The sequence below is a fragment of the Epinephelus fuscoguttatus genome, linkage group LG10, assembly GCF_011397635.1.
Source record: "Epinephelus fuscoguttatus linkage group LG10, E.fuscoguttatus.final_Chr_v1".
NCBI lineage: Eukaryota > Metazoa > Chordata > Actinopteri > Perciformes > Serranidae > Epinephelus > Epinephelus fuscoguttatus.
Genome location: NC_064761.1, coordinates 33,349,660 through 33,363,055, shown reverse-complemented (window position 1 = coordinate 33,363,055; position 13,396 = coordinate 33,349,660). Strand labels below are relative to the sequence as shown.

General features: G+C 41.8%; 1 protein-coding gene across 1 annotated transcript in view; it reads left to right on the top strand.

Moving 5' to 3' along the window:
- The window catches only part of yjefn3 (YjeF N-terminal domain containing 3), a 75,930-nt gene extending 67,216 nt beyond the window's left edge, over positions 1 to 8,714 (top strand). Inside the window, exons 4-6 of the mRNA XM_049588723.1 lie at positions 4,739 to 4,852; positions 7,457 to 7,607; positions 7,895 to 8,714. Coding sequence (XP_049444680.1) covers positions 4,739 to 4,852; positions 7,457 to 7,607; positions 7,895 to 8,091 — 462 coding nt within the window. The 3' untranslated portion in view covers positions 8,092 to 8,714. The remainder of the gene's footprint in view (positions 1 to 4,738; positions 4,853 to 7,456; positions 7,608 to 7,894) is intronic.
- Positions 8,715 to 13,396: the final 4,682 nt, after the last annotated feature.

Below are 13,396 nucleotides of genomic sequence, written 5' to 3'. Positions count from 1 at the left end.
ACCAGTTAAATTCAATCCAATTATCACAAATCAAAATTTGGCTCAGAAGACTTTACAGCATACGACATCCCTCTGTCCTTAGACCCTCACAGCGGATAAGGAAAAACTCCCCCAAAAAACCCTTCACAGGAAAAAAGTTCAAGACTGAATTGTGCTACACACCTCATCCCTCCATTTCTAATGGGCTGTGTACAAAAACAAAATGCTACAAGACACCATCATCCCTCAGGGAGAGGAAGTGTAACCCCGTTAGATGTGAGCATTAACTGGAGAAACACCTCATCGGTACCCTTTGCTTGTTTCTGTCTCACAGCTCATTTCTGCTCATGCTCAGTGACACTGACAGTCATTTCAGGCCCTTCCTTAGTTTCACACTGTTTGACGGTGTAACTGCTGATGAGGTCAAGGGCATGCCGGGGCTGCTGGCTAGCCCCCGAGGGGGACACGCATACACACACACAGACGGACACACAGTGGATTGTATTTGGCTCAGTTGCTCGCTCTGTGCTCTGTGGAGATCACGATGGAGATGACGTCAGGTGATGAGTGGCTGTGGATGTTTGATTGGTTTAGGATCCCCGAGGAAGCAGCAGTCAGTCTGGCCTGACGGATCACTTCCTTTGTAGTGCAGCTTCAGCTCAGCCGCATCTGAAGGACCTGCTTCTATTTATTTAAGTGATGTTTTTCACTAAAACCAACAGATGTGAACCTCGTGGTGGTGCTAGAGGAGAAATCACTGAATCAGCAGAGTCAGTAAGATTCATCCTCTGAGGAATATAAATGTCTGTACAAAATTCCATGACAATTCATCCAATAGTTTGTAAGAGACATTATAGTCAGGACCAAAGTGGTGAACCAAACATCCAAGGATTAGGATGGGATAAACATTGCCACCCCTGTGGAAAACTGCTAGCATGGCTAATGCTATGTTCACATTGAATCAGACAGATGGTAGACAACACATGGACAGTACCCTCTTGGGTAATGGCAGGACAGTAAAACAAAACATGCATGACAATATGTTGCAGTGGTGTTGTGGAATTATTTACAAAGAATGGAATAAAATATCCATCCATCCATTTTCATTCGCTTATCCGGGCCAGGTCACGGGGGCAGCAGGTCAAGCAAATCACCCCAGACATCCCTCTCTCTAGCAACGCTTTCCAGTTCTGGGTTCTGGGTCTACCCCGGGGCCTCCTACCAGTGGGACGTGCCTGAAACACCTCCAGCGGGAGGCACCCAGGAGGCATCTTGATCAGATGCCTGAACCACCTCAACTGACCCCTTCTGACGTGAAGGAGCAGTGGCTCTACTCCTTTCCGGATGTTCGAGCTCCTTACCCTATCTCTAAGGCTGAGCCCAGCAACCCCACAGAGGAAACTCATTTCAGGCGCTTGTATGTGTGATCTCATTGTTTCGATCACTACTCAGAGCTCATGACCATAGGTGAGGGTTGGGACATTCATGGACGAGTAAATCAAAAGCTCTGTCTTCTGACTCAGCTCCCTCTTCACCACAACGGTCCGGCACAGCGCCTGCATCACTGCAGAGGCTGCACTAAACTGCTGATCCATCTCACGTTCCATCATACCCTCACTCGTGAACAAGACCCCGAGATACTTGATACTTGAACTCCCGCATGAGGCAGTAACTCACTCCCAACCAAGAGGGGGCAATCCACCAGTTTCTGGGAATTAAAATATAATAAACAAAATTATTTTGTGTGTATTATTTTATGTAATTATTCTAGTAGTGTCCAGTAATTGTCCAAATTGCCCACGTTTTTAGGGAGCAACACAACATCCGGTTGTAAATTCTGTCTTTTAGAACAGTAAAAATTTAAATATTTTAACTTTGAACGACAATGCTATCTCCCATTACAATTGCCGGTATTCTCTGCCGTCCTAACCTAATTTGGCCGTCTTGCTCCTGTCCACTAAAATGATATCTAGTGTGCCATCTACCACCTGCCTGATTCCACGTGACGCAGTACAACAGCAACAACAGCAATTCAGTAACAATGTGTCTTTCCAGAAACAGTGACTCAGATACTCACAGACGTCACTGTCAACAGTTTCAACTGGAACTATTTTAACAAAAGAAATAGTCCCATTGAAATCTGACAATAATGTGTTTTGTGGATGATCCATGGTTCATTGTTCTGAATAGATCTATTGTTTATTTTTATTGTATGTGGGGGAAAAAAATGATTGTGATTTGCTGATAACAGAATAAGTGGAAACAAGTACAAGGACATCATAAATAGTCAAGAGAAATGAAATAAAGAAAGAAAGAGACAAACAATGGAAACTGTGGCCAGCAGGATAAAACGGTACAAAACAAACAAGGTATGCAACACAGGTTTAAACTGTTAAGTGTTGAGTGAAGCAAAAACAGAGGTCCTGCAAGACTGTTTATACAGGTGAATGTGTTTGTGTCTGTTTGTGTGCGTGTGAGACCGGGATGATGGGATGAAGGTGAGGCGGTGGCTGTAGCATAGGCAGGAGGCTAGCACCAGGGCCCAAATGTCAAATGTATGTCATTTTTAATGCTATAAGAACTTAGATGGGCATAAAAACAATCTATCTGCATCACTTGATACTATAAGGGATAAGAGAGAAAAGAAATAGGTGAAGTGGCCCTTTAAAGGTGAGCCTGTGGACACTTATCAAGGACCAGGGGCAGAGCCAGATATTGTAGACATTTGGGGATCAACCCAAACCTAGGAGGGTCCAGGGGGAGCTTTTGTCCCTGATTTACAGAAGCTATATGCATCATTTTTCAAGCCAAATGAGAATGTACATTACCAAGGAAAACATTCTGTAGAGCCAGAGTCGTAAATAGAGACGGTGCAGGCAGTGGGATTGCACTGGGGCTCCTGGGGTGGATGGGCCCTTAGAGAGAGCGGGCCCTTTCCAAGTATTTAATGATAAGATTATTAAAAACAGTTCCGTTTGCTCCTTAAAAAGTCAAACCCATCTGAATCATGGTTTTCTTTCTTTCTTTCTTTTTTTTTTTTAATCAGTAGATATTTAAAATAAAATTATATGATATTCTATATACGCTGTAAAATCTATAAATATACTATAAAACTATTCAATTACATGATTATTTTCTTGCTATCTTTGATATTTTGTCAGGTATGCAACAATGGTTGCTGGGTAACATGAGCCCCGTCTCACTCCAAAGTGCTTGGGCAGTGGCTTGCGGTGTCAGAAACCAACGAAAAAAGGTGTCCTTTAAAGTCAGCATGATACACGGCTAGTTGCAGTTATAGTTTAATGGTGCCTGGTGGCATCAGGAGGAAATGCGACAGGGCAAGGACGAAAGTTAAGGCGGCAATAGGGGCAGGGAGGGTGGTGGATGGGTCCAACAAACACCGACTTTCATCTGGGAAAGCGGAGTTCGCATCACGTAAGATTCTAAAGCCAAACCCTGTTCTTTTCCCCTAACCCTAACCACTTGCTTTTGTTGTTGAAGGAAAAAAAAAAAAAAAAAGATAAATTCACGGTTTACTGATGCAGTGCATTTATTTTGAAAGAGACTATAGGCCCGTTTCCACCGCAGGAACTTCGGGATAATTTTACGGGGCCGGGGCCGTTGGTGTGTGTCTCCACCGCAGGAACCACCCCCGAAGGACAGAGTCCTGGAACTTTTACAGGGGCGAAACAAGTCCCTGCCTCGGGGTAGGTACTCAGAACGGCCCCGAAAGACTCCTGGCTGGGGCTTGGGGATTACTTGGTGCTGATTGGATATACTCAAGGCAGAATGTTACGACAACAGAAAGCAACAAAATAGCCGGCATATTTAAAACTCAGCAGACGAGGGTTAGCTCGTTCATATAGCTTCCACCGCCATGTAAACAAACTCAATAACTGGTCCGTGAAAAACATATTTTGGAAAGCCCATGACCAAATGTCATTATGTGATGAGGTCAGAGTGAGAATGTGTTGGTAATATGTGTGTTGACGTCATTGACAATACATGCATGATAGCGTACACTAGGGCCCGTCATGACAGTGTGCTAACCTCCTTTCTCCACTGTGTAGAGTCTACATCCTATTTTAGGTAGGGTAGGAATTTGGTGTCAACATCATTGGAGATTTAATAGAACTTTTGCTCCATTGATTTTTCAATTCAGTCAGAGAGACTGAGGGGAAATGTCATTAAGCTGAAGGTATTTTAAAAGCCTAAAAGATTCAGGCCTTTTGAGAAAACATTTGCAGCTGGAGCCCCAGAAGCCCCGACCCCGTGCTCCGCAACTAAAGACCATGTTTTTAAGAAAAAGATAACATGAACTTTTAACATGATTAAACATGCAAACACACATACACACACACACACACACACACACATGCACACAGACAGTGGTTTAAGATTTATCTTTGGGACGGTGTAAAGGTCATGGGTCACAGGTGCTTCCTGCTGAGCATCACAGACCTTTCAGACAGCGGGTGTCTGGATTTCTACTCCTCTCAGCTCCCACTTTATAAAGGAAGTATTCATTCAGGAAGCAGACTGCAGAAAACCACAACTTCTGATCACTGTGCAAAAGTACTTCCACTTGTCTTGAACCGAAGGCCAAATGTATCATACACATTCAATCATGTCAGTGTTAGCTGACGTCGCAGTCTAAAGTGTCGATGTTACGTAACCTGTTCTCGATATTTTTGTGTCTCTCTCTTCCTTTGTGCCCCCCCTCCCCGGCCTCTGCTGTTGTTTTTCTCATCTCACACAGGAATATGAGCCCACCATCTACCACCCCAAACGCTCCTCTCAGAGTTTACACCAGGACTTCACAGTTCAGTGTGAGAAGATGGACATCCCTTTCCTCTCCTATTTACCCACAGAGGTCAGAAGCAGGTTCACACAACAACACATTTTACAGGAGCTTCAGTGTGAAGTTTGACAGACGCATTAAGATCTGTCATTTAATTTAAAGGTATACTATGCAAGAATTGTTGGTTACTGTTTGTAAGCACAACACTCCCAATGCTCAAGAATGGGTGGAAACCCAGGACGGGCATATTAACAGTATAGTCTGATTCAACCTGTCCTAATCCCTCCAACACCTTAAAGACTGTCCTCCTGGACGTGAAGTTCGAGAATTACACAAGAAACGCAAGCAAGTCCAGTTGCCTACGATATAGCACTTACGAGAATTACACACAAACATCTGTTAATCATTGTTAAATAGTTTGTCTCAGCACAGAGCAGATGTTATAGCAGAACAGCAGGAACCTAATCAGGGAACAGGAGTGACAGTAATACACTATAAAACTATGGTGAATACATTTCTTCTACATGAGCTTTAGGCAACAAAATTACTTGGATAGGTTTAGAAAAACAACATGCTTTGGGTTAAAATAAGTCTACGTTACTACGTTACAACAACATGGACTTTTGGTTAAAATGTTTGACCCATCCACCACTCCTCTCTCCCACTGTACATAGAGTTTCTTGCTCTTTGTACAAGGGCAGTTGTTCTCAGGGTCAGATATTGCTGTGAATGGGCTGACATTGGAGTTAGTTGAACACCTGCTGTGTCTCATAGAGACACCAAAGTGCACCTTTAAGCCCCGTTACCACCGAGCAGTACAGTTCTGTTCAGTTCGGTACATATTTTTTCCATTTACTCTGTGAAAAGTTGTGGATGGTACCAATGGAAACATTCTGTACCGTCCCCATGTTTGTTCCCCCCTCTGTTGGGGTACCTAGCACACAGATCTGGTACTAAAAGGTGGAGCTGTGAACACTGCAGTCTGTTGACTGGTCAATAGAGGACGGTCACTCTGCTCAGGGCTGAGTTGTGGTTGGTTTCGTAACCATTGTTCATACCGTGGCAAGTTTTACATTAGTAAACTATAAAAAGAAAGGATGTTTTGCTGTTTCTCGCAACAGCTGTAGACTGAGAAAAAAAACCCTTAAATAACTGGGCCGACTGCCGGCAACGTTAACTTGTAATGTTACTCAATGCATGAATTGACCATTACTTTAGTTCTTTTTTAGTCTCTCCTTGACGAAACAGACTTGTAATAATGAGTGGATCTTCAAAAGTTTAAATAAATATATATAAGCTTCGACCGGATTATGTGAACTGCATATATTCTAATCCAAACTTGGAGAAAAAAAAGCATCGCGGAGCATCGTTCCTGTGGACTCTGGCAACATTTAACCCCCCGATCTTGCCTGAGAAGGACTAAATACAAAAACCTGCTGTTTTTAAATATCCCATCCAGAGAGACTCTCACTGCAGCCTGTTTTATTTTGTTCTGAAAGTCTTGGCGTGCAACCCTGTGCAGACACTAAACGGGGTGCAGACGTTCCATCTATAAGGAAATACAGTGAGTGCTTGACGGAACAGTGTGTCAAAACCGAAAGTGCTTGGTGGAAACAGGGTTTTAGTGTTGGTATCAAGGGCTGAGGGTGTGTGACAGTGTATGATGACATGGGAATGAGAATGGGTTGGTACACTGCAAGCTACTTTACAATTATAGGAACTATATTTGTTGAAAGCAAAAGCCAATACTTCAGAAAGCTGACTAAGAAAACTGCAAGTACCTACAGCCCTGTTTCCACCGAACACTTTCGGTATGGTACCTTTTGGAACCAAAAGTAACCCTTCAGACATGGTACCTAGACCCTAGACCAAAAACAGTACTCAAAAATGGTGGGGTTGTTGTCATTCACTGCTTTGTCCAGCTCTCACTGTATTTCCTCATTACTGGTGACACAGATGGAAGTCTGCACCTCATTTATTTCCCACAGATCGAGGTTCTGTACCATCCACAAGGTACCATCCACAACTTTTCACAGTGGAAACTGAAAAAGAGGGTACTGAACAGAACTGTACCATATTGCCTGGTGGAAACGAGGCTAAAAATACCATACCAAAAGTGTTAGGTGGAAACAGGGCTTATCTGTCCAACAGAGAACAGGCCAACTTTGCATCACTCTTCAAAAGACTAAAACTTACAGGCAGAGTCTTTGCAGATAAGTCTTCTATTGGGTTATGATGAACGATTTCTCTAATATTATTATAGTCTATACATTGTTTTTTTCTAGGAAAATCTTGCATAGTATACCTTTAAAGTTTGTACTGTTGGTTCATTTGTAACAGTGAAAACTGCTTTGATTAAATCAGTAGTTCAACATTTTAGGAAGTGCGCTTATTCACTGTTATTCATGTGGAGAATTAAATGAGAAGATTGATGCCACTCTCACTTACTCTCGGCAGGAAAGCAAATAAGCGTTTTTCCTAAAATGTCAAACTACTGCTTTGAATTGTGGCACTGGAATAAATCATTTTTAAAAAGGTAAGGAACGTGTTTTAGTTTGTGACCTTTTTGAATGAAAATAAAATGTCGACTTGTCACAGCTTTTCCGAATTATTTAATTTGCTTTCCTATTCACCCTGCAAGCCTCAATTATTCACGCTGAGGTCTGCTGTGTTTAGGTGCAGCTCATAAACGATGCCTACAACCTAGTGATTGATGCCATGATGGGCCCAGATGCAGACTGCACCAACATTAAGGAGCCCTACCCTGGTATTCTGGTCACCCTGAAGCAAGTCAAGATCCCCATTGCCAGTGTGGATGTGCCCTCAGGTTAGTGTTCATACAAACTGTAGATATTAAGCCGGAGGCTCATAAATACAACTTGATAAATGGGTCTCCAGGCAGCTCCCCAGGAGCCCTGGCTCCCAGGCAGGAGTTTTCCAAGGTTGGAGGTACACGTGGAGGATAAATTTTACACTACAGTCAGCTCAGTATGAGCTCATCATGCCCTACATACACTATCTGCTGAGTGTGAACACAACAGACAGACAATCATCACAATCCTCAACTGCTTAAACTCCTCTCCTCCTCCGCCTCCTCCTCTCTGTCTTCCTCAGGTTGGGATGTAGAAGAACCAAGCCAGGATGGCATTACCCCAGAAGTTCTAATCTCACTCACAGCACCAAAGAAGTGCGCCATGAGTTTCTCGGGGAAGCATTTCTTGGCTGGACGCTTCCTGCCCTATGACATCCAGAAAAAATACGAGCTTAACCTCCCAGACTACCCTGGCACAGACTGTCTCATAGAATTGTAACACATGGGAAACATAAGAGCCAGTGTGGCTACACCTCATTTTCAAAAGAAAAACAACAACATATGGTTAATCTATTCTCTTGTTTTGCATTTTCTAGATTGTTAATGTGATTTAATGTTAACAGCTCAGTTGTGTAGATTCAGGCTACACCTTAGCCAAATGTGCTGTTGAGCTAAGTAGATGGATAATATTTAGAACCTGTGGTTTGAGTTATGTCTTTTAGGGAATGGCATGAGGAGTTTTTGTGTCAGTCTACTTGTAAAAGCTGTAGCATAACACTGTTTTCTGAGTACCTGGAAAAGACAGACATTTCTTTTTCCACAGTCAGCAAAGAGAGATGAATTTTCTATGACGTCAACCACTGGAATGTTTTTTTTCTTTAAACTTTTTTAATGTTCATGTTCAGTTGCTTTTATGTTTAACCTTCTGAAGTGTGCCGCTGAGATGCGATGTTGGTTGGTTGGTTGGTTGGTTGGCCATTTAGAACTTTCTGTTCCTGTGTTTTTGGTTTGTTTGGTCAGCCTGCACTTCTGCATTACTTTTGTTTCGGTTACTTCATTAGCTGTTACAAAAGGCCCAGACAGTTCTTGTTGTCCAATAAAAAAGTCATTTTAAATGATTCACTTCCTGTTGTTTTATATTCCTTCTTTTAAAGCTGCACTGATAAGAATATTGTGTCATAACAATAACTATGTCAATAAAATGACAAAATGCAATGTGAAAAGGGGGTTGCTCGTAGTATCACACATCAATTCTGAAGTTTCCATGCAGCCCTTTAGCCTATTTTGGATCATTGTTTTGATTCTTACTTGCAACTCTGCTCTCATCAAGCATGTGTTTTCAGCCAAATAGGTCAGATAAAACCTCTGTAGGCTACCTGCTCAGCACCAAACAGCAGACTGACAAAGTTGGCGTCAAGCTAGTGAACTTAGCAGAGCATTTAGCAGCTAAAATACCCAGCCAAGCCCCAGAAGATGTTAGCATTGTACATTTCTAGAGGGATTTAGTCTATGAGATTATTTTGTCATTGGAACATGGAGGGGATGATGGATGACGCGACACCTTGGTAAGACACCTGCCAAGCTGCAAACCACCGTTTGAGACCAACAAACAACAACGCTGGTTGTGTGTTAGCCACTGAATGAACGAACCGCTGCTGTTTTTACACAGTGGATAATGCCACGGAAAGCAGTTGTTCAGTGACATCACTCAGTTCCTGATGAAATAGTGCTACAAAAGGCGTTTGCTTTTTACCAAGACATTGGTGCATTTCCTGATGAAACAGTGCCACGAAAAGTGGTAGATTTTTATCAAGACATTGCTCTGTTTCTGGCTGGGACAGTGACACAAAAGCGGGTATTTTATGACAAAACATGACTTTTTCCTCACCATTCCTCACATGTTTTTTGTTACGGTTTTTTTGTAAACCACAGCTGTTGTTGAGACATGAATAAACATAAACACAATGTACATATGTAACATAACTGTTTCTAGAATCGTACGATGCCAACATTTTATCATTATTCTTTTTTTTGGGCGGCAATCGGGTTCAAAATACCAGATATTTCTCTCAGGAGTTGGTGGAGACCAAAACAGAGCAAAAGCAAGGATGAATATTGGACTTACATACATGAGGTGTCTAACAATGCAACTCCAAATGAATGCTAATGTTGCTCTGTGTCTGTTGGACATGTTAATAGGCAACTTCTTAAAGAATGTTAGCCATAACACCTTCATATGGTGACAAAGTTATGTCTTCAGCTTGTTGCACTGTCCCCACATGGCCAAAAAAACCCTAAGTAGCTTTAAAGAAACACTGACACACAGAGACGTTTCCCTCAAATTCTCTTTGCTGATATCATGTTTACTAACATACATGGTGAGGTTCTGATAAATAACAGTACTTTACTGATTCACTTTTGGAGCTGCAGCTGGCAGTGGTAGTGTCCTCAGTTGTGTTGCTCAAGGACACTTCAGCAGGGTAGCTGCTTGCAAACACAAACTCCCTCTGTTAAATAATGGTCATGAATCACAAGGCTACCTAGCTGTGCAACATGCACAACACATGCAATTATAGTTGTCCTTCTTAGGTGAGCGCACACTATTACTTCTGTTTATTGGTTCCCAACTGGATTTGATTTGGTAATGAAAGCCATAAACAGGTGTGATCAGGCTATAATCAGCTGTAGAGGAAGGCCTCTCATTATTGAGCTCAGGGCTGCGGGCTTCAATGGGAATGACTAAGCGAGACTGCTGTGCTGTTTATGGATGAGGTAATGTGTATTTATACGAAGTTTAGGAGCTTCTTCTGAATACTAATGCACTAATGCCCGGTGTGTGTGTGTGCACATGTGTGAGTGGGTGTAGAAAGTCAGTGAAAAGGAATGTCGATCCCGTGGTATTAAATCTGTCAGAGGCGAACTGACGAGGGTTGTAGAAATATGTCTGAGCGCTCAGTGGTCCTGTCTTTCATGCCTGTCCAATCCCTGTCAGGAAACAACGACTTGTCACCACTCTGTCGTCTGAGCTTTTCATGGGAGCCGTTGAGTAATGAGCTTTGGAGTTGTTGGTGGCCCGTGGAATTGAACAATCATAACTGACAGCGGCACTTGTTGTAATATTCGGTGAGAGATAGTCTTACAAGGGGAAGAAATGTGGTCAAAAGATTTAGTCCAACGGCGAGGCAGGAAGGTTAATTTGGTGTCTGCATTGTGCAACACACAGAGCTCACAGTCGAACGATTTACACAAACTAAAAGGGCTCCAGCTGTCTTGTGATAAATATTGGGTCTAAAGACGAAGAATCAGCGCATGTTTCGTATTACAAAACTATTGTTGTTTTATCGGGACAAGTACGTCCTACCTCCTATCCTCCAGGTGGTCTTGTTTGCAGGTGTTCCTCAGTTGGATGTCATAAGATGGGCCTTTACGCAGGAACACAGCCCTGCAGGAAACACACACACTGTAAATAAACAACACAAAACACAAAATTAATACAATAAAATACACAGAAACATACAGTTTTACTAGATTTTCTAGGCTAGAAAATCGGATGGTTACATTAAACCTGTTAGTTCTTTGTTTGTTTAAGGTGATTTTATGTTTTTAATTGATTTCTTATCCTTGTTTCTAAAGTGATTACAGTATCATGAAGACACACCCCAACACTGTGGTTCATATACAGAGTTCAATTTCTTTTTAGTACTAGTTCTTCTATGTTCATACCTATATTTACAGTTTATGTTCATCTGCCCATTTTGGCTTCTGTATTACACATTGTAACACACTTTTATGTTGCTTTCTGCTGTAACTATGTCCTACAGACGGCCTGGAAAGACAGGGCTATAAGCCCTTGGAGCATGATGAAGCTGTTCTACTGGAACCAAGAGAAAAATAACCCCACTGAAAATATAATTTGTTCGTGATTGCACAATTATTTGACTGATTCACCTATGAAAACTGTCTCAAAATGAGTTTAAAATGATACTATTTATGATCAAATGTGGATTCTCTGGGTAAGGTACTGATCCAAAAATTGATCTGTCTAAAGAGAGTTTTATGAAGGGATTAAACTTCCTGTGTCAAAGTGTAGACATGATCAAAACTTATGTCACCTCTTGGTAACTCTTACAATCAATCACTCAATACAATCATGTAAAATACTGCATTAAACCTACAAAAATGAGAGTTCCTTAGTATTTTCAGTAACCGCCTATCCCAACTGGCATTGGGAGAGAGGCAGGGTACACCCTGGACAGGTTGCCAGACTATCACAGGGCTGACACATAGAGACAGACAACCATTCACACTCACATTCACACCTATGGAGCCACCAATTAACCTGCATGTCTTTGAATAGATGGGGAGAACATAAAAGTACTTACTCTGCAGTAAAATCTCCCCTATGACTGATATATTCTTAGTAGATAGGTAGTTTAGTCACAAGATAAAGCTTAGGGGTCATGAGAAAGGAAAGAAGAAACAAAAATTATTCAACATAAGTTTATATGTATGTTTTGGACGTTTCTCTAACTTTGTTTTTTCTGTGCAATAATGGACAACAGTTATTTAAATGAAACCATGTGAGAGGTTTCGAGGGGAAAAGTTTCTTTAGTGGAAACGCTAACAACTTACAGACATCTCACTGGTTCAGTCTTAAACAATGCTGAACTCCTCTTTCCAGTCATGCCCTGATGAAGACCCAGTGTGGGTTGAAAGCGGTCGGTGTTCTCACTTTGTATCTTTTAGGGTTTATATGCCTCAATCTAGTAAAGGTATTTTGGGCATGGGGGTTGGGGATGTGGGACACCTGCTCTACCCACTAAGTCACTGGGCGCCCCTAATGAAGGCATTTTAAATATACAGACTTGGCCCAATGCTACCGTGGCTTCCCATCTTCCTAATCCTAAAATCTTTATCTGAAAGCAGCAACCAGTAGCTACATCTGACAAATAAACGTAGAGGAGCAAGTCTAAAGTAAATGCTCAAGTACCACAAAATGTAACTTAAGTACAGTTCTTTAGTAAATGTACTAAGATACTTTCTACCACTGATTTGTGAAACAGTTATTGAATGATAAAATCTTGGATTCATTTCCATCCCCCCCCCTCCACCCCCAAACTTTTATCATGATGGGGGCAGGTATTCAGTGTGTGACTCGTGTAAATGTATGTACGTAAATATGTGAAGATCTTTTTTTTCAAGATGTGCTTTTATTTTGTAAAAAAAATCTTTCAAAAGTGGTTCTTTAACACCTTTTTAAAATTCTGAACCGAGAGAGATTCGTTAAAGAGTTAAACTTACGTCATATTTTTAATTTCCAAGGATTGTTTTTTTTTTTTTTTTTTTAACAAGCGTCGTTACTAAATTGCAACAATCGACATAACACAAAGGAGCCCGAGTACATTGCACCTCATAAGCACCTCTCGTGTCTGCGCTCTGTGGAGTTTTTTCCTGAATGGCATGCCATATGACGCCACTTCCACTCTTTGGCAGTGCTTCGCCCTGCAATCAGCGACTGTTAAAAAGTTACAAAACTGAACCAGAAGTCGAACCAGAGGCAGAGCAGCATCTGGCACTGTCCTGCGTCTGGTGGGGAGACAGATAAAAAAGGAGTGAGATGGAGACGGAGGTATGGGGGGGCCGAGGAAACATGACATCTTACAGAGGACGATTAGACCTGCTTCCTTTATTTAACACAAAATAAACATTTGCCGAGCCTCAAGTTGTGATCATGGACGGTAAGAAAGTCATAAATGATGTTTCAAACCAGTTTCATATATTTTGAAAATAAGTCAAAAATAATA